The sequence below is a fragment of the Cydia amplana genome, chromosome 25 (genome assembly GCF_948474715.1).
Source record: "Cydia amplana chromosome 25, ilCydAmpl1.1, whole genome shotgun sequence".
Taxonomy (NCBI): domain Eukaryota; kingdom Metazoa; phylum Arthropoda; class Insecta; order Lepidoptera; family Tortricidae; genus Cydia; species Cydia amplana.
Genome location: NC_086093.1, coordinates 3,529,533 through 3,557,216, shown reverse-complemented (window position 1 = coordinate 3,557,216; position 27,684 = coordinate 3,529,533). Strand labels below are relative to the sequence as shown.

The following is a 27,684-nucleotide window of genomic DNA, read 5'->3' as shown; positions in this document are numbered from 1 at the left end:
CGGGCCGCGATAAAAAAGAGCACGAGAAGAGACTTAGGGAAGTGTTGCAGCGTTTCAAGGACGCCGGGCTTACGCTTCAAAAAGATAAATGTGCATTCTTCCAGGACGAAATTATGTATCTAGGCCATATCATAAACAAAAACGGTATTAGTAAATCGAGGTCAAAGGTTAAGGCTATACTCGAGGCACCGGTGCCTACTAACGTAAGCCAACTTCAATCGTTTCTCGGATTAGCTAATTATTATCGAGGGTTTGTTCCTCATGCGTCCTCTATATTGAGCCCGCTGTATAACCTTTTAAAAAAAGATGCGAAGTGGGTTTGGACTGAGGAACATAACAAGGCCTTTACTAAAATAAAAGAAAGTCTGGGCTCAGACCAGGTATTGGCGCATTATAATCCTAATGCACCCCTAATTCTGACAGTTGATGCATCCCCCCAGGGTTTAGGGGCAATTTTATCCCAATTATCTGAGGATGGTTCGGAGCGTCCTATTTCATTTGCTTCGCGGACACTTAATTCAGCCGAAAAAAACTACGCGCAGGTCCAAAAAGAAGCAACTGCAATCATATTTGGGGTAAAAAAATATCACCAATATTTATACGCACGTTCTGTCCCTTTCATACTGCGCACTGACCACAAGCCCCTACTATCGATTTTTGGACCACAGCGGGGTGTACCCGAAATAACGGCGAATAGGTTGCAAAGATATGCTATTTTCTTATCAGCATACAATTACACAATTGAATACGTACGAAGTGCAAATAACAGCGCAGATTTTTTATCAAGGGCGTCGTTGCCAGACCGTGAGGTAGAAGACGGTGGTAGGGCCGCCGTGGCCGACCGCGCGACGTACATCAATTTTGTATTGGAGGGTAATTGTTTGCCAGTTACGTTGGAAAAGTTACGCGAAGAAACTAAGAATGATAAGATATTGAATAAAGTTATTCAATGCATATTGCAGGGGTGGCCACGAAAAACAAATGATTTAGCTATGAAACCTTTTCATCAATGCAGATACCAATTGTCATTTGATAACGGTTGTGTAATGCGTGGACACAAACTTGTCATTCCTCAGTCTTTGCAACGCCAAATTGTTAACGAATTACATAACTCTCACTTTGGCATTGTAAAGACTAAAGCAGAGGCGCGCGCCCGGTTTTGGTTTCCCGGTATAGACTCGGTAATCGAACAGCTGATCGGCGCGTGTCCGGTGTGCGCGCAGCTCCGGCCCTCTCCGCCGCGCGCGCCTATGTCTCCGTGGAAATATCCAACGCAAGCTTTTATGAGATTACACATCGATTTTGTAGGTCCGGTAAACGAACACACGTATCTTGTTGTAGTTGACGCTTATAGCAAGTGGGTCGAGTGCTACGACATGAAAAACAATATATCGTCAGTAAAAGTTATTGAAAAATTGTATGAGTTCATGTCGCGGTTTGGCGTACCCCAGACAATAGTTAGTGACAATGGTACATCGTTTGTAGGGTTTCAATTTAAATCATTTTGTGCCACAAACGGTATCACGCATATAACTTCGCCGGTATACCACCCAGCCAGTAACGGTCAGGCCGAATCATACACTAAAATTATAAAAAAAGGCATAAAAAGAGCATTATTGGCTTCGAGTGCAAACAAAGATGTCAATAATACTTTGTTAAAATATCTATTTGATTACCGCAACTCGCGCCATAGTACAACGGGGCAGTCGCCAGCGCGTCTAGTATTCGGTAGGCAGTTGAGGACTAGGCTAGACTTACTCACGCCACAGTCATCGCCCTCGCCCACTGAACTCGCCTCATTCGTTGAAAACAACCAGTACTCGCAGCGTAATCACTATGGAGGTACCAGCAGAACACATTTTGCACCCAACGACGCGGTGTTGTACAAATCTTATGCAAACAAGAATAAGTTCTGCTGGCGCAACGGATGCGTTATCAAACGTATTGGCAAGTTATTATACCTTATACGCGACAGTATAACACAGGAAACAGTGAAAAGACACTTTAATCAAGTTTTAAGAGATAAGGCTACAATGCCAGCAACTAATACTAGTACTAATCAAAGCCAACAGCGATTAGTGCCTACGAAATCAGTAGCCCCCCTGTTTACTCTTCCGAATATACTAGAGGCTGGAACACAGCCGGGGGGAGGAGAGGTCCCGAATATAGACGATGTCGGTAATCTACCATCGGCCGCGTCAGCTGAGCTACCCCCGCCGGCCGTACCTGCCGCGCCGGCCGCACCCGATGCGCCGGCCACGCCGCCCGCGCCTCCCGCGGGCTCCGAGAGCGCTGCAGCCGCGACTTTATCGTCGCCGGCGGTTACAGTTAACCCGTCAACTGTTCACGGCTCCAATGCGACGGCAAAACAAAAGAGGGATCGCCCTAAAATTAATTATAAGGTTTTCTTTTAATGTTTAATTTGAATATGTGTTCAGATCTTATAAGGGAGGGATGTTATGTATGTAAAAGGGTAGTTGTAAGTGCATGCAAACGGTGGCTGCGTCCACCGTCATTCTTGAAAATATATTAGTTCATAAATGGCTGCCTTGCGTTTGACTGTGCTCCCCGTTCCGATATTTAACACTCTACAAATCGTTTGGGAAGTGATTTTTTCATGATTCTGAGGGCAATAAATAATCACTAACAAGTTAACTACCATCACGAATATTATTGTTCGTTATTTATGTATACAGGTAATCAATGTTTTACACCTCATTCAATTTGAAATTAGTGTTTTCCCTGAAAAAATTAATGCTATGGATAGCAAGGGTTGCTGAAATTTATCAATCAGAATAACAGTAAAGTTTGATATTTTTTCAAGGACAGGGTTTGCACGTTGTGTAGGTACAATCACAACAGCTAATAAAAGTGATAAAGTAATTTTTTACTTTTTCTTAATCCTGTAATGAATGATTTTCATTAGTTGGTGACATTGTTAATAAATAATTTAAGACCGATTAAGGGTACTAGGTCACACTTTAAGGTTGAGTTTGGTGTAATCGAAAAAACGTTCTTCATAAAGTGTTCAATTCTATCATTTGAGGAGAGCCTATTCCCCAATAAAAGCACAAGAGCAGATTTACAATTATTTACACATCTATACCCTCATTACATAATGCTATTAAAAACGGCAAGCACTTCTGAAACAGATGCCATAAAATAATTAATGTAATTATTTTTACATAACATACACCAGTATTTCAAGTGTGTACTGTGTGTGTGTGTGCTTGACGGTGTTGGGCGCAAGGGATTACACCGTACTGTACTCCTTTCTCCTCTTCCTCTTCTCCTTCAGTGATGGCTGATGGCACTTTCTGGATAACACTGGGGTAACCAGGATAATGGATAATGGGGTAACCGCTGTTGAAACTTGAAACCAGTTAATAAAATATGTTTTTATAAATGAGAGTTGGGGCGCAAATCTTATACAATTATATGTACATATGCGTGTAAATATTTCGTAAACTGAGTAGTTACAATGACCGTGCCTTGATGCCTTCTACTTTTCCTAAATTTTAATACCTTAGATTTCGTTTCAGTTGGAAGGAAAACATAGATAAAATATTTTTTGCAAAAGCATCTACTTATGTAGAAAAAACATCTGGGTTACTTCACCAGGATATTTATATAATAACCAATAACTCGTGAGGTATATGGATTTCCAAAATGTTGTAAGAATTTCAAATTTAATTTGCGTTAAATCTGAAATCTTACATTATTTTCTCTCAATCAGCTTATGACACTTAAAGCACATATAGCATTTAAGTAGAATATTGTAATTTCTCTTTTCACACCACTGCTAATGTTCCTAGACATAAAAAATACTGTATTTCATTTCACCGGTTTATAAATAATTGCGATAGCTGTGTTGTCTTCTCTCAGATGTATCTCAGTGTGGTAAACCGGAAAAGAGGGTCTTTAAACATAAACAAGACCACCATAACCTGAACAAAATTAATGTACCTAATTCATTCTATTAGGCTTATTTAATAATTTCCACACGGGTGTAAGTATTACCGTAAGTAATTAAAAATCTGGAAAAAATATATATTTATAACCCTTTATTTTAATTAGCCACCAAATTATGTCACACTAGGTGATATATTGGCATTGTATTTCTTTAAAATATACGAAATTCAGTATAGGTACTTTTATCTATTCAGCTCTTTAAATACACACATAACCATATTCATTAGCCAAACTTAAATATCTATAACTTGTAGTTATAGGTACAACAACCCATTTATATGAGCAAAGTTCATTAAAACTAATTACAATGTGACCAATATATAAAGGACTTTATCTGTTGTTTAAGTTTGTATTTGTCCTTATCGGCTAAAGAAATAATTATAGTATTACCCAGCTTTCTGAGGTAAGTACTAAGGAGCTAATTTCATTTGATTATAGGTCCATATAGGTAATGGTATCAAGACTAATTAAGTGTATCTTGTATATGTATGCACCTACATGGTATAAATAACATTTATAATAATAAGCTTCAACAATAGATATATAATCTAAACAATTGCTCATTATGTGACCTCTAGATCTTAGACACTTCATGAAAGGTCTGACACATATCGACACCTAGTCTAATAGTCTAATAAAAGGACTTATGTCATTACTTCATTAGTTTCATAACAGTTCCAATTCCCTGTTGACTTAAACTGCTTAGTTGCAATAAATTTACTTCTTCTATAGGTATCTGTATTTATTTCTCTTAGGATTTGGTAGAGAAAATATTGAAGTCAATATTAAACTGTATAAAGTGTACATTATTTTATAAGGACATCATAGGCATATACACACAGTATATATCACAGTCACATAGTTTTCTAGTATTTGACTATCAATTTTACAGAATTGATCATATTTCGGAATACCTCTACGAGGGTGAATCAAAAAGTCCTTAGAAATAGGGTCAAAAACAAACGAATATCATTTTTATTTTTTTTACTTTTCAACATAATTTCCTTCTTGTTCTATACATTTATTATACCGTTTTTCAAGTTTTTTTAATCCATCATAAAAAAAACGATTTTTCTTGAGCCTCAAAAAACTCCTCTACGGCACCCATGACCGCGTTGTTGTCGTCAAATTTAGTTCCGCGAATGTGCTCCTTTAGTTTCGGAAACAAGTGGAAATCACTAGGAGCTAAGTCTGGCGAGTAGGGCGGATGATCAAAGATCTCAAAACCAGCTTGGCGGATTGCAGTGAGAGCCATTTGTGATCGATGAGCCGGAGCATTATCATGGTGAAAAAGCACTCCCGCACTCAATTTTCCTCGACGTTTTTCTTTGATTGCTTCACGCACTTTTGGTATCAAATCGGTGTAATAGGCACCTGTAATGGTTTTTCCTTTAGGCAGATAATCAATAAAAAGGATTCCTTCTGCATCCCAGAAAACTGAGGCCATAACTTTACCTGCTGTCGGAAATACTCTAAATTTCTTTATTGGAGGGGAGGATGGCCGTTTCCAGGACATGCTTTGCTTTTTTGTTTCAGGGTCAAAATGGTGAACCCATGTTTCGTCCATTGTTACGAAACGACGATAAAAAGTGTCCGGATCATGTAAGATTTTCTTTAGATTCCGCTTCGAAACTTCTAAACGCAAGTCTTTGTTAGCCTGCGTTAACATTCGCGGAACCCATCTTGCTGACACTTTTTTAAAACCCAAAACATCGGTTAGTATTGAATGTACGCTACCAAATGAAATCTTTAGAGTCTCTGCTATGTATTTAATTGTTAGTCGCCGGTCGTCCAAAACCATTTTCTCAATTTTTTCAACGGTTTTTGCGTTAACTGAGGTAGATGGCCGGCCGGAGCGGGGGTCGTCTTCGCAGCTAGATCTGCCTCTTTTAAACTCGGCAACCCAGAAAGCGACGGTGGAATAGGGTACAGCACTAGTGCCTACGGTTTGCTGAATATCCAAAAAAATTTCCTTGGTAGTCATTTTTTTCATACACAAGTACTTTATCACGGCACGTAACTCATTTTTTTCCATAATGGGACGTTTTAGTCGACTTATTTCGCAAAATATTGATTTACCATGTAACGGCGGGAACAATTCGAATGAAACCAACTGTCAAATATTACGTTATAATGACAGTTCAAAATAAAAAAAAAAACTTCATTTAAAAACTTTTTATAAACAGCCAGTTCTAAGGACTTTTTGATTCACCCTCGTAGGTATTAGCACAGACAAAAATTTAATTTTGTATGACAGAATCCTTGTAAATATGATGTCACTGCAATTAAAGAAGTGTATTTAAATAAACCACAGCTTTTGAGAATTTGTTCTAAATGAACACAGGCTGTTGTAATGTCACTTGAGTGCGACCACATTGTGACTGCAGAGAGGAAAGTGTTGCTCCGCTTCCTTATCGCTGCTTTTGACCAGGGTTTTTTGTATGTTGTAATGTTAAATGAACACTTTATTATATGAAACAAATAGTAACAGCAAAACATACATTGGAAAATATGATTGATAATCGAGCCCTTGAAGTTGAAGTACCGGGCCGTAAGCTATTAGTTTTTCTGTTAGATTTTCTTATAATATCACTTGTCGACAGCATGTTTTAAAGAAATCTCTAATGCCATTTATTGTGCTTTAATAGTATTTAAAGGACCGCTGCCTTAGCGAAGATTCTCAGTGATGACAGTCACACAAATGAAAGTCAGTCACTTAAAAGCGACAGCCGGTTGCAGCACAAAATTGATTGAGAGCTAAATCATCACAGTTAGCAAACAAATACTTAGCCTTATTCATTACTGACAAGCATCTCACCAGCCGCAGTTCAAGTCGCTGCCAATAAAATTTTACAGCGCAGATTATTTTTGCATAATCTTGTTTGGGTCATACTGGTTTTGTAATGTTCTTAATTATACATCTGAAAAAACAAACAACGAGGTTGTCTTATTAGGATTTTTCCATATCCAGATTTCTGGTGCCTCCGTCTCACGATGTCAAGATTTACTCGCTTAATTCCTTGCTTGCTGAAATAAGAATAAATATTTTAATTCACCTACTTGAAGATGAGTACATATCAAGAGACGGCCTAATTTGGCATACCACATTGATTAACTCATGGGGCCACAAAACCCAGTTCTAGCAAGACTTGTGGCCTTAAGTCCACTGCCATTGGCAGGTAGGATATGAGCCATATCTCAGTGCTGTTAGTAAGGAATAAGTGACAACACCACAATGTCCCAAATATACTGGCATTGAACACACCTAGTATTAGTATGTGAAAGATTGCCAAGTTCAAATATCATCAGAGATACCTAGGTTAGTACTCCAAAAAGCTTAGTATAGCCATTTTACAAACAGATGCACCTAGAATAGTGCTCCAGAATGCAGTGCATAGCTCAGTCACCATGTGCAGTTAGCAGACAGACACACCTAGAATAGTGCTCCAGAATGCACAGTGCACAGCACAACCACCGTGTGCGGTTAGCAGACAGATGCACCTAGAATAGTGCTCCAGAATGCACAGTGCACAGCACAACCACCGTGTGCAGTTAGCAGACAGACGCACCTAGAATAGTGCTCCAGAATGCAGTGCACAGCTCAGTCACCATGTGCAGTTAGCGGACAGATATACACCTAGCTAGAATAGTGTTCCAAAAAAATTCAGAATGCACAAGTAGCACAAACGTCGAAAATCATGAACAAATTAGCACTTGATACTGGGTCCACTGTATTTCCTACTTTGCGTTTATTTCCCTTTCGGAATTTTAGATATGTATTAAACATTCGGTCGCTGGCGAGCGAGGAGGGCACAGATTGCTTTTTATACGCCACGCGAAAATCGCTTTTTTCTCTACGCCGCTGGCGGAGATGGAGATGATGATGCAGACCTAAAATAAAAAGTAGGTACCTACGTCCATGCCCTGCTAGATTCTTATTTTGATATGCAACATGTCCGGGTGGATAGTCATGCTATCCACGAAACGACGCCGCCTTTGACCTTGGTCGCGAAAGTAGCATTTTCTTCTTCAGTCTTCTTGTATTTTCTTCCAATTTTGTAATTGGTCGGACTGTCGTACACTAATATTTTATTTTTTCTATATTTACTATTATTTCCTGTTAAAAAAGTTATATTTTATTAAGCCCTAATGGTCTAGGCTAACATGAATAAACACAATGACATTGACAGTTGACAGCGCGGGAATCGTTCAACGTAGGAGTTATGTTCATAAATCAGATACATATTTTTAATTTTGGCTTTGCCTCTCTGTAACATTCATGGAACAGGCTACATGATAAAGCACGTACTACAAGTTAAAATTATCATTGAAGAAGTTTGTGCAGCGTAATAATAATACATGTATGTTTGTGGCGTTTTCAATCAAAAGGTACCACATTGTTGATAACAAAAATTAAAATATATTCAAAAATACTATAGGCGCAAAACTGACATTCAAACCTCGATAACATTTTATTTTTACATATGCAAACTGAATGGTGTATATAATAAGCGTTCCGGACGTTTGTATTTTAGTTTTTATCTTATTTTGGGTAGTTCCATTTCATAACTTTGACGATAAAGAGGAAAACCCACCTCACCCCGTAGTGCCTCGTATTTGGGGTGAGAGGGCTTTTCATACAAAGGTGATTTTGGAAGAATGTTGGATCGATTTTTTTTTATTATGCGTATTAAATTAACTATAGCTCCATTTTAAATTGGAATACATTATTTTTGTAGCAGTAGCCTTAAAATCCCTTCTCACACCCCTCTCAAACCTTCTCTCCCCATTCATAACCCACCTCTCCCCGCGAAACCTACTCACCCCATTTTACGGTAGCAACTTAAATCATTGTACCTATTTATACTGCCGAAAAAACTACGCATGATTTTCAAACGTAAGTAAAACTATATTTAAGTGCACTAAATATTATATTTAGGTAATGTAGTCTTAAGGATAATTGCCATACCCTAATACCAGGGTGCCATGTGATCTTTTTCTATTGTAACATCTATTGTATTGTACCATGGTTTGCAATACACGATATTACGATTACGATTACAAACCCTTGTAAAATTATGAACAGTCGACCAATCCCTGTGTAGGTATTAGTGATTTAATTCTCTTTGGGTATAGTTTCATTCTTTATTCTTTATTCAGGCAAACACTAAGTATAAGTTTACAGCTATAGCCAAGACACATACTGTTAATAGTATTCATGTCTTAGATGTAGGTAATATGTAATAGTCTCATGTAAGTTTATGTTGAAATAAATGAAATGAAATGAAATGTCAGACGCTTCGGCTCGGGCCCGGCCAGGTCCAACGTGAGTTATCCTTTATGTATCTACAATATAACATCAGGCCGTCTAGCATGAGTTGCGTTCACGCGCGCGACTCCGCACATCTAGCGCGGCTTCAATGTATGGACTCGTGCGTTTTTAACACAATAAAAAAAAGCCAAAAATATAGCCATTATCACTTTAATGATAGAAGTTCTAATAAAGTTGGTTGACCTCCAGCTGAGGCACATGGTCTATAACGCGTCTGAACGCCTGGTAGCTGCAGCAGAAGCTGTGCGTCGCGTCGTCGCGCCACGTCAGCCAGGATGCGCACGCGTCATCGCAGAACGTCAGCGCGTCCTCCGCCGACGCGTTGAAGAAGGACGAGTTGATTGTGATGAAAGCTGTGGCTGCGCGCCGGGATGAGTCGTGGACTAGCTGGAATTAAAAAAAAAAGTTTGAGAAAAATTAAGAAATACGTAAACTGCCTATGCAATATTCGAATTCATCACTCTGTGAGACACGACCCCCGCTCTACAATATTAATAATCGAATTTGCAAGTGTTATTTTAAACGTGAAACTTCAATGAAATTGTGAAGTTTAAATAACACTTACACAGTATGTGCTATCAAAATCGCTGCCACTTAGCTTGGTTTAACTCTAACTACAGAGTTCAAAGAATGGGGTTGGCAACTCTCAGGTTTGAGAGGGCTGGCATCCAGGGCATAAAATTCCATTAAAAAAACAAAAATAGGCACAATTCTAAGGATTGACAGGGCAGGCTATGCTGGCGCCATCTGCAAAATACTTCGACCGGCCAATCCCATTCAGTCGATCGACCCAAATACCGCAATGTAACAAAAATTGCATGCAAGTTCTTGAACCGTCTAAAAGAGGTTTTGTGCAGATACAGTTTCTTTCTTAGTCCCTGTTGCTCTAACATCCCCTTTGCTTACCTTATAAAAGTAAAGCGGCACCGGCACAGCCATATTGTTGTTCTCATCAGAGTATAGATAGAGTTCCTTCTCTCCCTGGGTCCCTGGTAGCGCCAGCACCCCATGGGTCCCCGTGTACACAGTTACCGAGGAGTTGGTGGTCTTCACTCGCCGGCGGAGGGCCTGGTGACACAGATAAGGTCACAAATCACCTTAAAAACAAGGAAAACTGGCTTCAAAGAAAATAAAATCGTCAGTTTCAGTTTTACTTTTTGAACCAGCAGTGTAGGGTAAATTTTCAATGGCGGTGAATTTGCTCATAACGCCGGTCCGACCCACTAAACCTTGTTTATATAGGAGTATTAATATATAAACAAGGTTTAGAGTCTGTGCGGAAAGAGAAGAGTCGTGGAATGTATGGGGCCCAATACATTCCACGACTCTTCTCTTTCCGCACAGACTCTAACTGGGATAATTGCCAGTTATAATATAATTGAGAAAGGTATGTTGAGATGGTTTGGACTTTGGACAAGTGAAAAAAATGAGTGAAAGAAGGCTGACGAAGAGAGTGTATAAGGGAAAAGTAGAAGAGGGAGTTGGAAGGGGCAGAGCTCGGCGGACTTTCTCTGATCAGATCGGGGAAATCCTGAGGAAAGGCCAGGTCAAGAGCACCCTAAACCGGCGAGCGTGTATGAGGAATGTTATGAAAGTAACGGAAGCGAAAGAGGTATGTCAGGATCGTAGCAATTGGAAATCCGTGGTCTCTGCCAACCCCTCCGGGAAATAGGCGTGATTATATGTATGTATGTATAATATAATTCTAGCTTTTGCAAAATTTGCGGGAGGAACAGGCAGTATCGACCTTGGACTCGTTTTCATTCAAAGGAAAATTATCTTGTGGCTTTTTGAGCGCACATTATTTACAATGTTAACATTTCGCTCAGTCACGAGTCGCTAACAAAGACAAACAAAAGATAGTCGTGTACAGGAGAGATATTTCTATGTCTTTATTTGATTGTGTCTAATTGTGTTTGCCAGTCTTCATATTTATTAAGGCCTCGTAAAATATCTCATGCGATTGTTGATACATCGCGGAGTGTACTCAGTCCGCTCGAGCGCTACTGACAATTTACATCCTCAAGAGTGCCCCAATCAACGCGGTTGCCCTTCATCCATTGCGGCGCTACGTTGATAAAGTGTATGTATGTAGCGCTCCGAAGCGCTACTCAGTCCGCTCGAGCGCTACTGACAACTTACCTCCTCAAGAGCGCTCCAATTACAACGGTTGCCCACTGCGTAGCTACGTAGACGAAGTGGAACATAGCACTCTGCAGCGCTACTTACTCCGCTCGACCGCTACGGATATAGTACCTCCTCGAGAACACCCCAGTCACCCCGGTTGCCCTTCATCCATTGCGGCGCTGCGTTGACGAAGTGGAACATAGCACTCCGCAGCGCTACTTTAGTCCGCTCGAGCGCTACTGACAACTCGCCCCGGGGCCCATCATCCATTGCGGCGCTACGATGATGAAGTGGAACATAGCACTCCGCAGCGCTACTTAGTCCGCTTAAGCGCTACGGACAACCTACCTCCTCGAGAGCGCCCCAATCGCCCCGGTTGCCCTTCATCCATTGGGGCGCTACGTTGACGAAGTGGAACGTAGCCCGCTGCAGTGCTGCCAGGGAGAAGTCCGCTCTAGGTGCCAAGTGCCCACGCGTCAGGAACTGGGATCATAAAACATAACAAATATAACAATTAGCTGCAGCCCGTAAAGCCTCGGTGATCAACTGATCATGATTCTCTCATTGTAATTTTTTTTAATAATCAAAAACTAAAGGGTCCAATAAATATTTCTAAATTATAGTCTGTATCTTTAGGTAATTAAATAAAAGTAAATAAAATCTACCCTCATATGGCTCCGTAAGCCAGTTGAGGGTAGATGAAAACATTATACACGATCAAATAATGTAGGTTAAAGTCAGGTCGTTCAGTGACAGATCCAGTCGGGTTTGTATTTGGTCGGTTAACCAATAAATGTTATAACTACCCGTAAATGTACAAATTATTTGTTTACTTTTATTTTTAAATACCTAAATATATAGAGAGGTACCCACCTGATTCTTGCTAAAATACTTGTCGGCCATGTTGGGTCCAAGTAACTGGTTGAACCTGTCCTTTTCATACTGAGTCTTGTAGAGTTTCTCGATGTGGACTTTGCTTGGGAAGAGGTCGCCACCTGCAAGGATATTTGCACATTTGTCACGTTTTTATCAATTATCGTCATGTCATACGAAATTTAAACCTTAGAGAAAAGAGCGTCTTAAGCTCCAGCCATCTTAAAGGCCAGCAACGCACTTACGACCTGAATGAAACAGAAATAAAGGATGACTCACGCTAGAACGGTCCGGGCCGGGGCCGGGGCGCCCGACACTTCTTTTTCTATGACAGGTGATCGGTGATCACGTGATCCTTTCTATAGGAAACTGACGTGTTGGGCGCCCGGCCCGGGCCACCTGGCCATCTTACCATCAGGCGATATATGCATCTGTTCGTCTGTCTCCTCATAACATAAAATGTCACCTGTGAACTCCGGGCGGTTGTGGCCGGACTGTATGTTGACGCTGCTCGGCGTCAGCTCTTGCGTCACGAAGAGCGTGTTCAGCGTGGCGCGGTCGAAGCACGCCGAGTACAGCTCGTGCTAGTCGCGTGCGTACCCCCTGAAGACAGTCACCTGTGAACTGCGGGCGGTTGTGGCCGGACTGTATGTTGACGCTGCTCGGCGTCAGCTCTTGCGTCACGAAGAGCGTGTTCAGCGTGGCGCGGTCGAAGCACGCCGAGTACAGCTCGTGCTAGTCGCGTGCGTACCCCCTGAAGACAGTCACCTGTGAACTCCGGGCGGTTGTGGCCGGACTGTATGTTGACGCTGCTCGGCGTCAGCTCTTGCGTCACGAAGAGCGTGTTCAGCGTGGCGCGGTCGAAGCACGCCGAGTACAGCTCGTGCTAGTCGCGTGCGTACCCCCTGAAGACAGTCACCTGTGAACTGCGGGCGGTTGTGGCCGGACTGTATGTTGACGCTGCTCGGCGTCAGCTCTTGCGTCACGAAGAGCGTGTTCAGCGCGGCGCGGTCGAAGCACGCCGAGTACAGCTCGTGCTAGTCGCGTGCGTACCCCCTGAAGACAGTCACCTGTGAACTGCGGGCGGTTGTGGCCGGACTGTATGTTGACGCTGCTCGGCGTCAGCTCTTGCGTCACGAAGAGCGTGTTCAGCGTGGCGCGGTCGAAGCACGCCGAGTACAGCTCGTGCTAGTCGCGTGCGTACCCCCTGAAGACAGTCACCTGTGAACTGCGGGCGGTTGTGGCCGGACTGTATGTTGACGCTGCTCGGCGTCAGCTCTTGCGTCACGAAGAGCGTGTTCAGCGTGGCGCGGTCGAAGCACGCCGAGTACAGCTCGTGCTAGTCGCGTGCGTACCCCCTGAAGACAGTCACCTGTGAACTGCGGGCGGTTGTGGCCGGACTGTATGTTGACGCTGCTCGGCGTCAGCTCGTGCTTCACGAAGAGCGTGTTCAGCGTGGCGCGGTCGAAGCACGCCGAGTACAGCTCGTAAAGCTTGTCACGGATTGTATAGCCCACCCTGTCAAATGAAGAACCGGCTTAAAACTGTAGGTACCATTTTAGTTTAACTTCAGCAAATGTCGCTTTTTGATAGAAAATAAACGCGTTTGTAAAAGAAACATCGTGAGGAAACCGGACTAATCCCAATAAGCAAATAAGGCCTAGTTTCCCCTCTGGGTTGGGAAGTCAGATGGCAGTCGCTTTCGTAAAAACTAGTGGCCACTCCAATTCCTGGAATTAGTTGCCAAGCGGACCTCAGGCTCCCAAGGGCCGTGGCTAAATGCCGGGACAACGCGAGAAAGATGATGATGATGGTAAAAGAAAAACGCAAATTAGTAAAGATAGAGATACACCATAAAGGGTTCCCTAGATTCCTACAAGGACCCCTCTTTAGGTCCTCACCCACAGACAATGAGACCAACTGCTGTGAACTTCATCTTTTCCGATTAGAATCGGCTCCCTAGAAATAAAAAACTCTAGGAATAGTAGGAATTAACATGGCCTATTGTAGGATAATGGTGTGGGATGCCAGTGTGGCATCTTACGAGTCGAATCTCTCCTGGCCACGTAGCGAACATGCCAATCGCTTGCGCTCCGTGGCGATAGAAACGCAACTGTCACTATCACACTAATATGGAAGATTGATAGAGAGATACAAAGCGATTCGATGGCGAAGTGATAGTGATTGTCACCTTGGCTAGGCCGGCTGTTTGGTGATCCACGCTGGCCACGCTCTTCATACGCTACATAATGCTGTCTGTTAACTAGTTAGTACTAACTTCACCGTCTGCCCGCCTCGGTAGCATGCCTTGCTGGTCTCCGTGACGGTGAAGACTGGTGCTGAGCTGCAGTTCAGCTGGTTCAGCTCCCCGGTCCAGCGTCCCAAGGTGAAGGTGGAAGTTGACACGCATTTCGCATCCTGTGGAAGAAAATAATGTCAGTTAATTTTAATTGTTAAAATCCCGTGAAACAAGAATTAAAAGCGGTCTTTTAACACTTTGAGTTGCTCAGTTACTTATCCTACTTCGTTACTTTCTATAAATTGTGAACAAATCATTTCCATAATGTCAATATCCAGAGAGGAAAATGGGGCTCCATACGTTTGTGTATGGAGAAGTGGTCGTCGTCTTCGTCGGTGCTAAGTTAACTTGGAACTTACTCAATTTGGTTAAAACCTCTGGTAAAAACTAACCACCGTCCTTTGCGGGCATGCGACCGTCAGGACTGCACTGGGAGAGTCTGGGACGCAGATAGCTGGCAATGTTAACGTGGAACTGACTCTATTAAGCTATAAGTAAGCTATTTGGTTAAAACTAACCACTGCTTCTTTCCTAGTAGCCAGCCCAGCGATGGTGACCGTCCTCTGCGGGCATGCGACCGTCAGGACAGCGCCGCGACGCACTGAAATAGCGCCGCTCGCGGTGTTGACGTGGAACTGACTCTATAATGAAAGTGGGTAAAACTAACCACTGCTTCTTTCCTAGTAGCCTGCCCAGCGATGGTGACCGTCCTCTGCGGGCATGCGACCGTCAGGACAGCGCCGCGACGCACTGAAATGGCGCCGCTCGCGGTGTTGGGGGTGAGGTAGTCTCCGCCCAATAAATACACGGGCGATGGGGAACCGAAGTCGCTTTTCAATGAGAGAATGCAGTCTGAAACAGATGAAACAAGTGTTTTACTGTTTATTTCCCTTAAGTGCCACTTGCACCCACTGTTACATTTTTAGGGTTCCGTACCTCAAAAGGAAAAAACGGATCCCTTATAGGATCACTCGTGCGTCTGTCCGTCTGTCTGTCCAACCATTCCCCCCTTTATCTCCGAAATCACTGGGTCTAAAATTTTGAAAAAAAAAATACAAAAAATAGTTCTTCACCTATAGATGACAGGAAAACCTATTAGAAATGTGCAGTCAAGCGTGAGTCGGACTTATTACTTAGTTTTTGACGGGTTTTTTAAAGATTCACGTTCCACATAAAAAAATATTATGAACGGAACCCTTAGAACGCGAGTCCGACTCGCACTCGACCGGTTCTTTCTATTCGTTTGGCCTTGGTCTATGTACGATCGTTATCTTGGCTAGGGCCTCTGTGTACCTATTTACCTAATTTAACGTGTATTTACCTAATTATTTTATCATTGCAGTGAAGTCGACCTTAACCTAAACTTCCGATGCAGTGTAGGAATGTACAGTTAGACCAAGAAAAGTCTGCAGCGATTTTGATAGCCCACGCAGTGCAAGTGTTATTTACACTTTTACACGTCATAAATTCATAGAAATTTGACGTTTAAAATGACACTTGCACTGCGTGGGCTATCAAAATCGCTGCAGACATCTCGGTCTGACTCTAGATTCGTACAGAATGTACGTAATTCGGATAAGTAGGTATTTGGGTGTATTTTTGCGGTATGTTGCCGGGAAATTTTGATGCTTTGATGGAAGACCCGGGTTGTTCAAATAGGAAATTTATACTTTTAGTGGTATTTTAATACGAAAGGTTTTTTGCCTCTTTCGCTTTCGTTACTTTCATAACATTCCTCATACACGCAAAAGAAAAAGCGACAGAGGTATGTCAGGATCGTAGCAAGTGGAAATCCGTGGTCTCTAGCTGCCTAAGTCCTCCGGGAAATAGGCGTGATTATATGTACCTATGTATGTACATACATACATATAATCACGCCTATTTTATGTATCTATGTAAGTTTTTTAACAATCCGTAGGTAATGTATCAGGCAGTTGTCCCACCGCAAGCGATGAGCTATAAGCGAGTAGAACGATAAACTAGAAACGAGTGGGCGAGCGGAGAGAAGCGAGTGTTAGCTTCAATAGTTTTGTCGCTCGGCTATAGACGAGTGTTCGAGTGCGACGGGATATTGGTCTCGCAGCTTGAGTTCAACTACCAAGCGAGCATCGCCGAGCGAGTACCGCTGAGCTAGTTTTATCTCATCGCTCTTATCTCGGCGACAAACTAGTAGTTCTCGCCGGCAGTGTGAACAGCCAGCGATGAACTATAAGTATAAGTATCTCTTTTACTAACACAGGATCCCTATCTTTTGTTCGTTTCTTTGGCGAGAAAATCGCCGATAGCTAATCACTTACTCGCTCTTGGTGGGACAACTGCCTCACACACTATTTATACTTAACTATATGAGGATATATATTTAGTTTCAAAATAGTAAGTAACAAGAACAATTTAAAGTTTAAGTACATGCTTATATGTACGAGGGGTGTTCAAAATATTCTCGGTATGAGAATGAAAACAAACAAGTACGAAAAGTTTGATATTTTTATTTTTCAATATACTCCCCCCCTATGTTCATACACTTAAAAGATCGATCAATTATTTTTTTTAATCCTGCATAAAAATATTTTTTATCTTTGGTGTAAAAATGCTCCTCCACTGCCGCCTTCAATGCTTCATCATCGGAAAATTTATTTCCACGCAGATCCTTTTTAAGATTGGGGAACAAAAAGAAGTCGCTGGGGGCTAAGTCCGGACTATACGGTGGGTGAGTAACAGTTTCAAACCCACATTCAACAATAGCTGCCTTGGCAATATGAGCAGTATGGACGGGGGCGTTGTCATGCAGAAGCATAACACCTTTGGTTAACTTTCCTCGCCTCTTTTCTTTGATTGCATCCTTTAATTGACGTAGAATGTTAGCGTAGTACTGTCCTGTGATATTTACACCTTTTTCTTTATAATCGATCAGTAATACTCCTTCACAATCCCAAAATATCGTGGCCATGACCTTGCCAGCTGAAGGGATGACCTTGAACTTCTTGGGATGAGCTGAACCCTTAATGTGCCACTGCATGGACTCTTGTTTACTCTCTGGGTCATAATGATGAACCCAGGTTTCATCTCCAGTAACTATTCTTTGCAGCACCTCATCAGGATTTTCACCGCACAGGTCAATAAAATCGGAACAACAAGCTACACGCATGTCTTTTTGAAGCCGAGTCAGCATTCGCGGAACCCATCTTGCACTTACTTTTGACATATTAAGATGGTCATGGATAATATCATGTACGGTACCAATAGAGAGATTGGTTACTTGTGCTATAGATTTTACCTTCACTCGACCATCTTCCAATATAAGTTTTTCCACTTTATCAATATTTTCTTGTGAAGTAGCTACTACAGGCCGGCCAGGTCTAGGGTCGTCTTCAACACTCTCCCTTCCACGTTTAAACTCGCTTGACCACTTTTGAATGGTAGATAAAGAAGGAGCAGACTCACGGTAAACACAATCCATTTCCTCTTTTATGGTTTTTTGATTTTTACCCTGTTTTGTCAAGAATTTTATCACGCATCGATGTTCTAATTTAGTTAACATTGTCAATTCCCACATGATGTTCATGTTTGTTCAGCAATTGCAGAAAAACAAAAGAACATCTCGGTTCGAATTATACTTTTTTTTAATGTCAATGAATAAACCTTAGCGGCCAGTAACGAAAGAAATTTTAGAAGAGGTTGTAAGATATCAATACCGAGAATATTTTGAACGCCCCTCGTACCTACCTAAATACCTTTAGCAACATTCTTTCTACCTAATCATTATCAAAATCACTAAACTATTATTAGGTGAACAATTAAAGTTAAAAACAAAACATGCTTAATAACACCATATCAAAATAATAAAAATGAAAACTCACCACCACCGATCCGATCAACTTTCAACACAATCAATAACACGAGTAAACAGCTGAGAGTCTTCATTCTGTCCACACACGTGCATCTCACAACAAAACAATTATCACTCCTGTGGACAATAATTTATAAATTCTGTGCATATACGTATGTAATTTTATATGTTTACTTATTTATGTTACCATTGTTACCAAAATTCAAAATTAATCTTTTTTTTTATTCACGAATAAGTTAAAAAAAAATTAAAACGATTAAAGAAAGTTTACAAATTAACCTCTTAATCTATTATTACTCGTATTTAGGTTTCAATTAAGTCTAGCGTCTAGCTTACGGCAACACAATTACATATGCTTATGATGCTTAACTTCAATTTAAACTACATAAAAACACAATGAAATCGATTGAAATAAATTACGATGGACATTTATACAAATAACACTTTAACTGAGATATAGAGGTAATGCTAAGCTACATCCTATTAGGAATCATCCGCGTTACTAGGTCTATCAGTCTGAGAAATAGATCTATATAAAGGCAAGTTACGGCACGAAACATACAGAGATCACATAATTTCCGTCATATTTCGTTGGAATGAGAACACACACTGAAGATTTACCGTAAATGGGCTGCGCGCGCCTCCACTACTATCGTACCGTTAACCTGAAAGTGAAAACTCACGTGTCGCGTAATCACTCGAAACATATTAATTAGGTTAATTAACTTTTAAATATGGGGTTTTTAATAATTAGGTGTAACATTTTGTATAGTATGAACATATAATATTCATTTATTTTCAAACAAGATATATACAGTGGTATTACTAAAAGAAATTAAAAACTAGATTAAATCTAAAATAGGCCCTTGAGGCATTGTACCAAGGATGCTGGCGACATTTCCTCGCTGTATCGCAATGCTGATACGTTATGCGAGGTAGCCGCCAGCTCTTCGGTCACCAGAGAGCCTACCGCGAACCACGTTCGACGTGTTACCTCCCTGTCACACTTACGTACGAATTTACAAGTGCGACAGAGAGGCAACACGTCGAACGTGGTTCGCGGTAGGCGCTCAGTTACGTCAACCAGACGCTTCGCGATTTCTGCGAACAACATGCGCGCTGGGACCCCCGCAGTTTTAACTCCAAATGGTACGAAATGAACATTATATACGGTTAGTTTTTAGTTTACACTCTCAGACAGATGCAATGGTTCTGCCACTTATGATCAACCTGTCTATATGTAAAGTAAATATATTTATTTTACCGTTGCGTGGTAAAATCCCGTCAGGCTATGACTAATGCAGTGACTGGACAATTAAATTGTATATGTAGGTAGGTATACAACCACACTTTAAAGCAATGAAAATGAGCTACTCTCTATGAAAATTCTATACAAACTTAGGTATATACCTACTTATATAATTGAACTGGGGTGTAGGTAAAGTTTTGTTTGGTTTTCTTCCATAATAATTATGCCTCGTTTGCGTCATAAGGGATTCCTATGTTAAACATTAATTAATAATTTAAGGACAAAGGGAAAATATCCATGGTACTTTATAATTATATCTCTTTGGCCCTAAGTAAATGTTTATTAGGGTTCCGTACCCAAAGGGTAAAAACGGGACCCTATTACTAAGACTCCGCTGTCCGTCCGTCCGTCCGTCCGTCCGTCCGTCCGTCCGTCTGTCACCAGGCTGTATCTCACGAACCGTGATAGCTAGATAGTTGAAATTTTCACAGATGATGTATTTCTGTTGCCGCTATAACAACAAACACTAAAAACAGAATAAAATAAAGATTTAAGTGGGGCTCCCATACAACAAACGTGATTTTTGAACGAAGTTAAGCAACGTCGGGCGGGGTCAGTACTTGGATGGGTGACCGTTTTTTTGCTTGTTTTGCTCTATTTTTTGTTGATGGTGCGGAACCCTCCGTGCGCGAGTCCGACTCGCACTTGGCCGGTTTTTTTTATATAATATCGGCAACAATAAACGCAAAAAACAAAGCTAGGTCGGGTCGATTTAAGTAAGATAGTCCCCAAAATATTCAGTATTCGACTTGCAACTCAATAGTACGACTTGACAAGGTTTTACATTAAATCTATTGCCGTAGGTATGTCTAGGTTAAATCTATTTCAAATCATTGGTAGGGTGCCGAGTCAAAGTCATAGTGAATACCTGGTGAATACATAATACTAACAGCACCGCTCTTATGAGTCTTATGCCTATGTAACTGGTCATCGGTGGACCTTAATGTCATTGCAATAAGATTTATAAATATAAATGTCTAGTTAACAGTGAGGACGATGTTACTCACAGTATAAACAATGCTGTGACGTATACAAATATATTTTCCATCAAGTTAAAATTCCACGATGCACTGTCACGAGTGTCACGCAACTAAACTAACAACTTAATACAAGCAAGCATTAAAAGACATCAAATCGATTGCCATGCCTACTGATAAATCTGAGGGAGAAACTCTTAGGGCCACTTGCACCATTTACTAACCCGGGGATTTCTGGAGTTACCATGGTCACATGGTTACCAGTACAATTTGACACTGGATTACCGGTTTAACTGGTTAACCCCGGGTTAGTGGGATGGTGCAGGTTGCGCTTAATTAGGTACCTATTTAGAATTTTAGACTATCAACGTGGTCTTCCGATAATGGACTTTGTTAATGACTTTTAATAGGTTAAGTATCTAGTCAATCATATATTCATTACCTTTATTAGTTATTTTATAGGTCTACCGATGAGCTGTGCTGCCTCCCCTCCTAAGCTACAAAAGGCGGCATCTCAAAAACAGATGAACTTCAAAAATGAACTTTCAGATTAAGAATATAAGGTGCGGTCAGCATCAAAAATAAAGGATACGGATTTTATAGTACCGTGAACGTAAATCGTGGACGATAGTATAAATATATAAAATGTGTTGTAAATGTATGTACACCTGAAAAGGTAAAGTCTCAGTGTAACGAATGTGTAATTGTATTTTCGACCTGCAATGTAACCTGATTCTTATATATATTGTATAGTAAAAAACTTTGAACTTTGAATGATGTAAAGCCATGAACGTAAGCGCCTGCAGAGTTCATCTGAGCAACACGACGCAGCGCGCGAGAACTATAGTTTGTCAAAGGTCTGTCTCATTTGAAACATAAACAGAGAGAATCATACTATCTTTGTCTTAGACTAGTACTAGCACCCAAAAGAAAAGAATGAGAAAGTTTTTTTAGTGCTTATTTACTGACAATTTGATTTGACCAATTATAAATAGGACACCTCTTGTCATACATATCGATACCCCAGTTCACACTCGTACTCGTGATTGTACAGTCAGTAGCAATAGTTGCTAAGCGGGCCAGGTGTTCAAAATGATCTTGACGCGACTTTATTGTTAAGAGAATAAGAGCGCCTCAAGGTCATTTTGAACCCCTCGACCGCTTAGCAACTATTGCTGCTGACTGTACATTGTACTAATTATATTATTATACGCAGTATGGTTGTAAGAGTTAGACCAAGATCAATCTGCAACAATTTTGATAGCACAGACTGTGGAAGTGTTGTTAATACGTCATAATTTCATAGAAGTTTCACGTTAAACATAACACTTGCAGTCTGGGCTATCAAAATCGATGCAGACTTATCTTGGTCTAACTCTAAAGGCGTATTATTTGTGCACTATGGTACTGGTTTCAAGATTTTTTTTATAGTCACTAGTAATAAATAAAAAACAATAAGATTTAAATTTATTTATTTTACAGGCAACAAGTCTCCCCAATTACTGGACCTAGCGCACCTATATGTGGTCTGGTCAAACTTGGACTTGGAAAATATGATCTCTTGTAGCTCCCCCTGTTTCGTACATAACCTACAAATGGTGTGCCCGGAGCGGACGATGGGCGCTCGCACTATCCTAGGCCACTGAGGATCATCGGACGGACGCACACCTTTCCTTAATATTACATACGAGAATAATTCTGCAAACACATCTGATTTCGAAGGGTATGGCAGCGATTCATACTTCATAATGAAGTTACAAGGTGTTTTCAATTCTAAATACCTTGGGCATACGTTATCATTTGGACATGGTGAGAAGGCGTAACCATTATTTTTGCCTTTGGGTAAATTTAAAACGAATTCTCTAGCTTCATTTACAATTTGGAAGCCAGCGTTAGACCCTTGCTCAACTATTATCAGGAAATCTTCCGTTTTCTTCCATAGTTTTTGAATAGTTTCCAATCTTGCTCTCATACTTGGTAGCTCAAATAATGAAAATGCAGATAAAACTATGTTGTATTTGAGATCTGTTGATGCCGGTAGGAACTGACGTTGGAAATAACCTTTCAGAGGCATAGTTACGTTATCTTTTCCTTGACATAAGAGTAAGCGGGCCAAATCATGCATGTGTGGGGAAGTATCAACACAGAAATATTCAAATATGTCCCCATTCCAATAGTTGTTAACGGCCCATGTGCCCGTTCCTAATCCTGAGCCAAAGTCAAAGAAGCTCCTAGGCTTATAATCTGGATATTTCATTCTTATTTCATCTAATACACGTACTAGGACTGCATACTCGGGTGCAGATCTAGACATTAAATATTGTAAGCATGTTACTTTGTCATATGAAATATTACCCCAGCGATATACATTTGCCTTTAAAACGTTAAAAACTTTCGATTGCACCTGCTTATTTAACTGATTCAGTTCGTCTTCTGTCAAATTATCTCCGATCTTCGAATATGCTTTCTTAGAAATTTTGTCGTGTATCTTTGCTGCTTTCTGGTCAATATCTCCTTCTTCTGGTGGAAGTAAGCGTGAGCGAAGATAGTTGCTGAGCTCGATGCTGTCCTGGTGCATAGAACGGGCGCCAGAATCGTCTAAAACTATTTTTATAGCCTTGACTATATCTGGAGGTAGCGCTGCTATTTTCACTCGGGTGGTTCCCGGGTGCTTGCGCGGCTTGTACTCTTTGCTTTCAAACTTATCTTTCAAACTGGTGTCTAACTCTACTTTAACTGAATAGTTGGAGTAAAGCGTTGAGAAGCGAGTTATTCTTAATTTCCTAAACATTTTGTTCGCTTATAACCTAACTTTAGCGTGTTATTGTTTGTACTGTCAATGTGACGTACATTGTGGTGTTGCCTGTTGTAAAATATAATGTATGTAATCAGGGGCTGAGGGGGCATGGAAGGAGCATAAGCCCCACGGACCTAGAGAATAAACTGGATCGAGTACACGGGCCAAAAAGTGTGTCCACATGAGAAGTCAAACCAGAGCCTTGCATCTCGTTCTAATTAGGGTGACCATAAGTCATATGTATGTGGGATATTAGGATAAGTTTAAATGTATAGTTTGGCCAAAAATTTTTCTCATTCGTGCATAGTCGTAGAGAATCATACTGTCTTTTCCCTATGCTAGTATAAATGCTCCAGAAAAGGGATGGATATAGATTTTTTTCTCTTCTGTAAAACGCTTCACACAACCTTACTAAAGTGGTATCCAGACAAGACAATTTTTCGCCAATCTGATGAAATTCTCCAATCGAATCAGCAGGTGCAGACACATAAATGCCAATTTTCATAGTAATTATCTATGGAATGCAAATTTCCTGATCAAATCGACTGATTTGATCAGTCCCGTCTGGATACCACTTTAATTAAGTAAGTCAGTTATAAAAGCTGTTACAGATGGGATGAGCGTATTGGATCGCGATCATTGTTATACTTGGTCAACCAGATCTTGACAGTAGAAAAAGGGCGGCAAATTTGAAAAATTTAGGCGCGAAGGGATATCGTCCCATAGAAAATTTGAATTTCGCGCCTTTTTTTAATGACAAGATTTGGTTGACCAGCTATAATTGTGACGAAGGTGGTCCGCCGTACGTCCATTAAAAACACAGCTATATGTGAGAGCGAGACAGATGTCCAGGGTCGCGGACCGGTATACCCGTCTATTACAGTTTTTAACTAAGGCGCTTGTCACTAAGATAAGCATATTAGAGTTAGATCAAAGAGAATTCTAAATTCTCTTTAGCCCCCTCTAGACTATGTGCGTGAATCGCGGCTTCGCGCCGCGAATCGCGCACGGGTGTGGAGGGCCCTTTTGGTTCACTATTTATGCTCTTAATAATTTTACAAACTACCTATCACTATCAATATCATACTCATGGTGTGTTCATATACGTGATGGCTTCCCTTTTCCACACTTCAGCTATTCATTAAGCGTAAGCGTCATCGTACTCATCGTAGATCTGTGATTGCAACAAAATTTTCAAATTTGCCGCCTTTGTCTACAGACGGAAATGTGTGTTCAGTCTATATAGAATCGATTACATATATGTAAATAGTTTGAACCAACGTTTCAGTAATTAAATATTATGTTTAAATCACATAAATATGAATCTGTAATGTTTAAGGACTTTGGATTTAAATTTTGGCAATTATATAGCTCTCATTACGTCACTCAAATAATTAAACATGCCGAAATAAAGATATACCTATTTATGTAAACTTTTTTTACATTAAGTACGTAATAATAATTCTGCAAGATCGATCCACATCGTGCCGACATCATAGTCACCCTAATGAGTTTGACAATATCGTTTTGTATTTTTATCGTAAAATTGAATAATTGTGACTTACCTGTGAAAAGATATTCCACAATCAGCATAGCTTTCACTTCTACAACCCCTCACACAACATTTTTTTAACCATTTTTTTTAATATTTTACGAATAAATTCTGAGCGGCGCCATTTACGTATTTTGAAAATACACGAAAAGTTTGGGATACCAATTCATATTCAAAGTTACTACGATTTCTACCATGTTAAATTTAAATGCTTTATTTGTTGTGCGCATGTTTGGTTTAATCAGTTAATAATATTGACATCATACTTAAAGTCCGTCAACCAAATCTTGTCAGTAGTAAAAGGCGGCAAATTTGAAAAATCGCGGGTTAGCAACACTGTGTTCGAATAATTCCAAAATGCGTGTCATCTGTGTTTTATCTGTGGAATGTGGATCGTGAACGACAGCCGTCACCTTATTTGTTTTCATTTGGTTTTCATTCTGAATCGTTTCTGTTTCAAGAGATATTTCTGCTGTCACCATTAAATACCAATACATTAAATAAGAATAAGCAAAGCTAAGGGACCTACAATGTACAATCATGCTCGTTGAAGGTAAACATTACTAAAAATTGAGGTTATGACAAGTACATACTGGAAGAACTCTTTCGAACTTTTAAGATTATGTTCAGTTTTTTGTTTTAGGGTTAAAAGGCATAAATAAAATTAAAACGTATGCCTAAATCTATCCAACAAGACCATAATATGTGTCCTGGAAACCGTCCATAGGCCCACATGTCTAATATTTTCAGCAATCAGTTGTGACTATTTGCAAAGATGCAATAGAATACTACAGAGTATTATGCTTGGTTGAAGTGACCCGGTAACATTGGTAACTTCATTATATTTTTTCAATTTATAACCTGAATTATAGTGTAAGCTAAAGTGACCCTTATCTTATTTAACTTTAAATTAAATAAACGCCCAAATATCAGTTGTTTTATTTTTAATATGTAATCCTATTGTACAATATATACCAATCAAAAAATTACACAGGTATGTCATATTCATCGAGAATAGTACACTAATTTACATTAACTAGTGGCATATTATATTGTAAATAACAAATATATGCACTATCTAATTATCTGCATTTTGATATGATTTTATTTTAGTAAACTTAGAAGACATAGATAGGGAACAAAGAGAATATAAGCACTACGAAAGGGAGTTGTTTTTGATATCTTCAAATTTGTTCATCATTTTGATTAACATTGTTTTAACATCGCTTTTAAATTGTCTGTCCGTTTCAAATTTTTTCAATAAACCGCGAGTGACAATTTGAATTGACGTACGCAGGGCGCGCTCAGCGGAAAAAAAAATCTTTTGGTTCGATGTACATTGCTTCTTTTCTTAGCGCAATACTGCTCTTTGAGTGTTGCCCTACTTTAGTTTGCTTTACATTGCTACTGACAAGATTTGGTTGACGGACTATATTTACAAATTACTTAAAAGTTATCAGAACTGTAATCTGAATATAGCACTAAAATTGTATAAGAAGGTAATTAATTTCAGTAGTATATTGATATGATTTCTACCACAGTGGTATCTTTTTAACATTGGCAACATGTGCGAGTGAGACACAGGGCTCTGGTTTTTCTATCTCAAGTGGACCGTTTTCTCTAGTCTGGTACGAACAACTTTCTGTCTCGGTGATAAGGTTCAAATTAGTATGGCAAAAAAAGTGACAGTTCCCTCCAGTTTAAAACATTATAACTTCATGATAAGCCCTCGATATAGGGTGGCCATTCTACCGGTATTTCCCCGTGGACCCGTCACACACTCACACGTGACCAATTTTTTTCAGAAATTCAAAACCTAATATTTAAGACCACTCTACACCAACATGAGAGAAATAAAATTATATATTCTAATCTATATAAAATGAATCAATTTGAGCAACTATTTCTTTCAATGATACGCCTTAATTGGAATAAAAATGAGAGATGCCAGAAATTTGCAATAATCCGGTAGACCCTCGGTACTTATTTGGTTGCGCATTATTTGGCTGTGTATTAACTTTGACACTTGAATCAAATCAAACCATACATTACATATGTCAAATCCGAACTTGCTCTCGGCGCTTATCGGGTCTTTATTAATTTATTTCGTTAGATATATGAATATAGAATTGCTTAATTAATGAAATAAACCCTCAACATGACGGTGAAACCGCGAGACGTACCGGATACTGACGATGACCCCGTCGAAAGCATGCTGAAGAAAACCGGATGCCTTGAATTACATTATAAAGTACAGGTAATTCTAATTCTTATCGTTTATTTTTCCTGTAGTGTAGACTGAGGTCCAACGTAAACCACTTCGTTCCTTCATCTTTTTACCTCTTTCTCAGTTGTATATCGCAGACACATCTAGTCTAATAAACATAAAATAAATAGATCCTAGTTGGTCAAAATAAAAATGATTTAATTTAACTAAACCATTTTTTGTATCCCATCCACCAGGAGTGCATAGCCACCACGAAGGATTGGAGGAAATGCCAAACAGAAGTCGAGGAGTTCCGCACTTGTATCGGCAAGCACAAGCAACAGGAGATGGCCAAAGCCAGGAACTAACTCTGAGGTGCAGCATAGCACCATA

General features: G+C 40.2%; 3 protein-coding genes and 2 long non-coding RNA genes across 5 annotated transcripts in view; 3 read left to right on the top strand and 2 right to left on the bottom strand.

Annotated features, from left to right (window-relative positions):
* The window catches only part of LOC134659713 (uncharacterized), a 247,646-nt gene extending 235,374 nt beyond the window's left edge, over positions 1-12,272 (top strand). Inside the window, exon 2 of the long non-coding RNA XR_010097829.1 lies at positions 12,055-12,272. This is a non-coding gene — a long non-coding RNA (uncharacterized LOC134659713). The remainder of the gene's footprint in view (positions 1-12,054) is intronic.
* On the bottom strand, positions 9,461-18,563 carry LOC134659703 (uncharacterized). The gene is made up of 8 exons (XM_063515394.1): positions 18,461-18,563; positions 15,271-15,455; positions 14,583-14,722; positions 13,677-13,822; positions 12,305-12,426; positions 11,780-11,914; positions 10,211-10,372; positions 9,461-9,691 (listed from the first exon to the last, which is right to left on the bottom strand). The coding sequence occupies exons 1-8, from the start codon at positions 18,522-18,524 to the stop codon at positions 9,470-9,472; spliced, it is 1,176 nt and encodes a 391-aa protein (XP_063371464.1). The 5' UTR covers positions 18,525-18,563; the 3' UTR covers positions 9,461-9,469.
* On the top strand, positions 10,719-11,012 carry LOC134659714 (uncharacterized). The gene is made up of 2 exons (XR_010097830.1): positions 10,719-10,784; positions 10,824-11,012. It is a non-coding gene; the product is annotated as an uncharacterized LOC134659714 (long non-coding RNA).
* A 3,633-nt stretch (positions 18,564-22,196) lies between the features above and the next one.
* Positions 22,197-23,560, bottom strand: LOC134659702 (methyltransferase-like protein 17, mitochondrial). Its single transcript, XM_063515393.1, has one exon. The coding sequence runs from the start codon at positions 23,525-23,527 to the stop codon at positions 22,208-22,210; it is 1,320 nt and encodes a 439-aa protein (XP_063371463.1). The 5' UTR covers positions 23,528-23,560; the 3' UTR covers positions 22,197-22,207.
* A 3,630-nt stretch (positions 23,561-27,190) lies between these two features.
* On the top strand, positions 27,191-27,684 carry LOC134659642 (cytochrome c oxidase assembly factor 4 homolog, mitochondrial). The gene is made up of 2 exons (XM_063515320.1): positions 27,191-27,342; positions 27,549-27,684. The coding sequence occupies exons 1-2, from the start codon at positions 27,244-27,246 to the stop codon at positions 27,657-27,659; spliced, it is 210 nt and encodes a 69-aa protein (XP_063371390.1). The 5' UTR covers positions 27,191-27,243; the 3' UTR covers positions 27,660-27,684.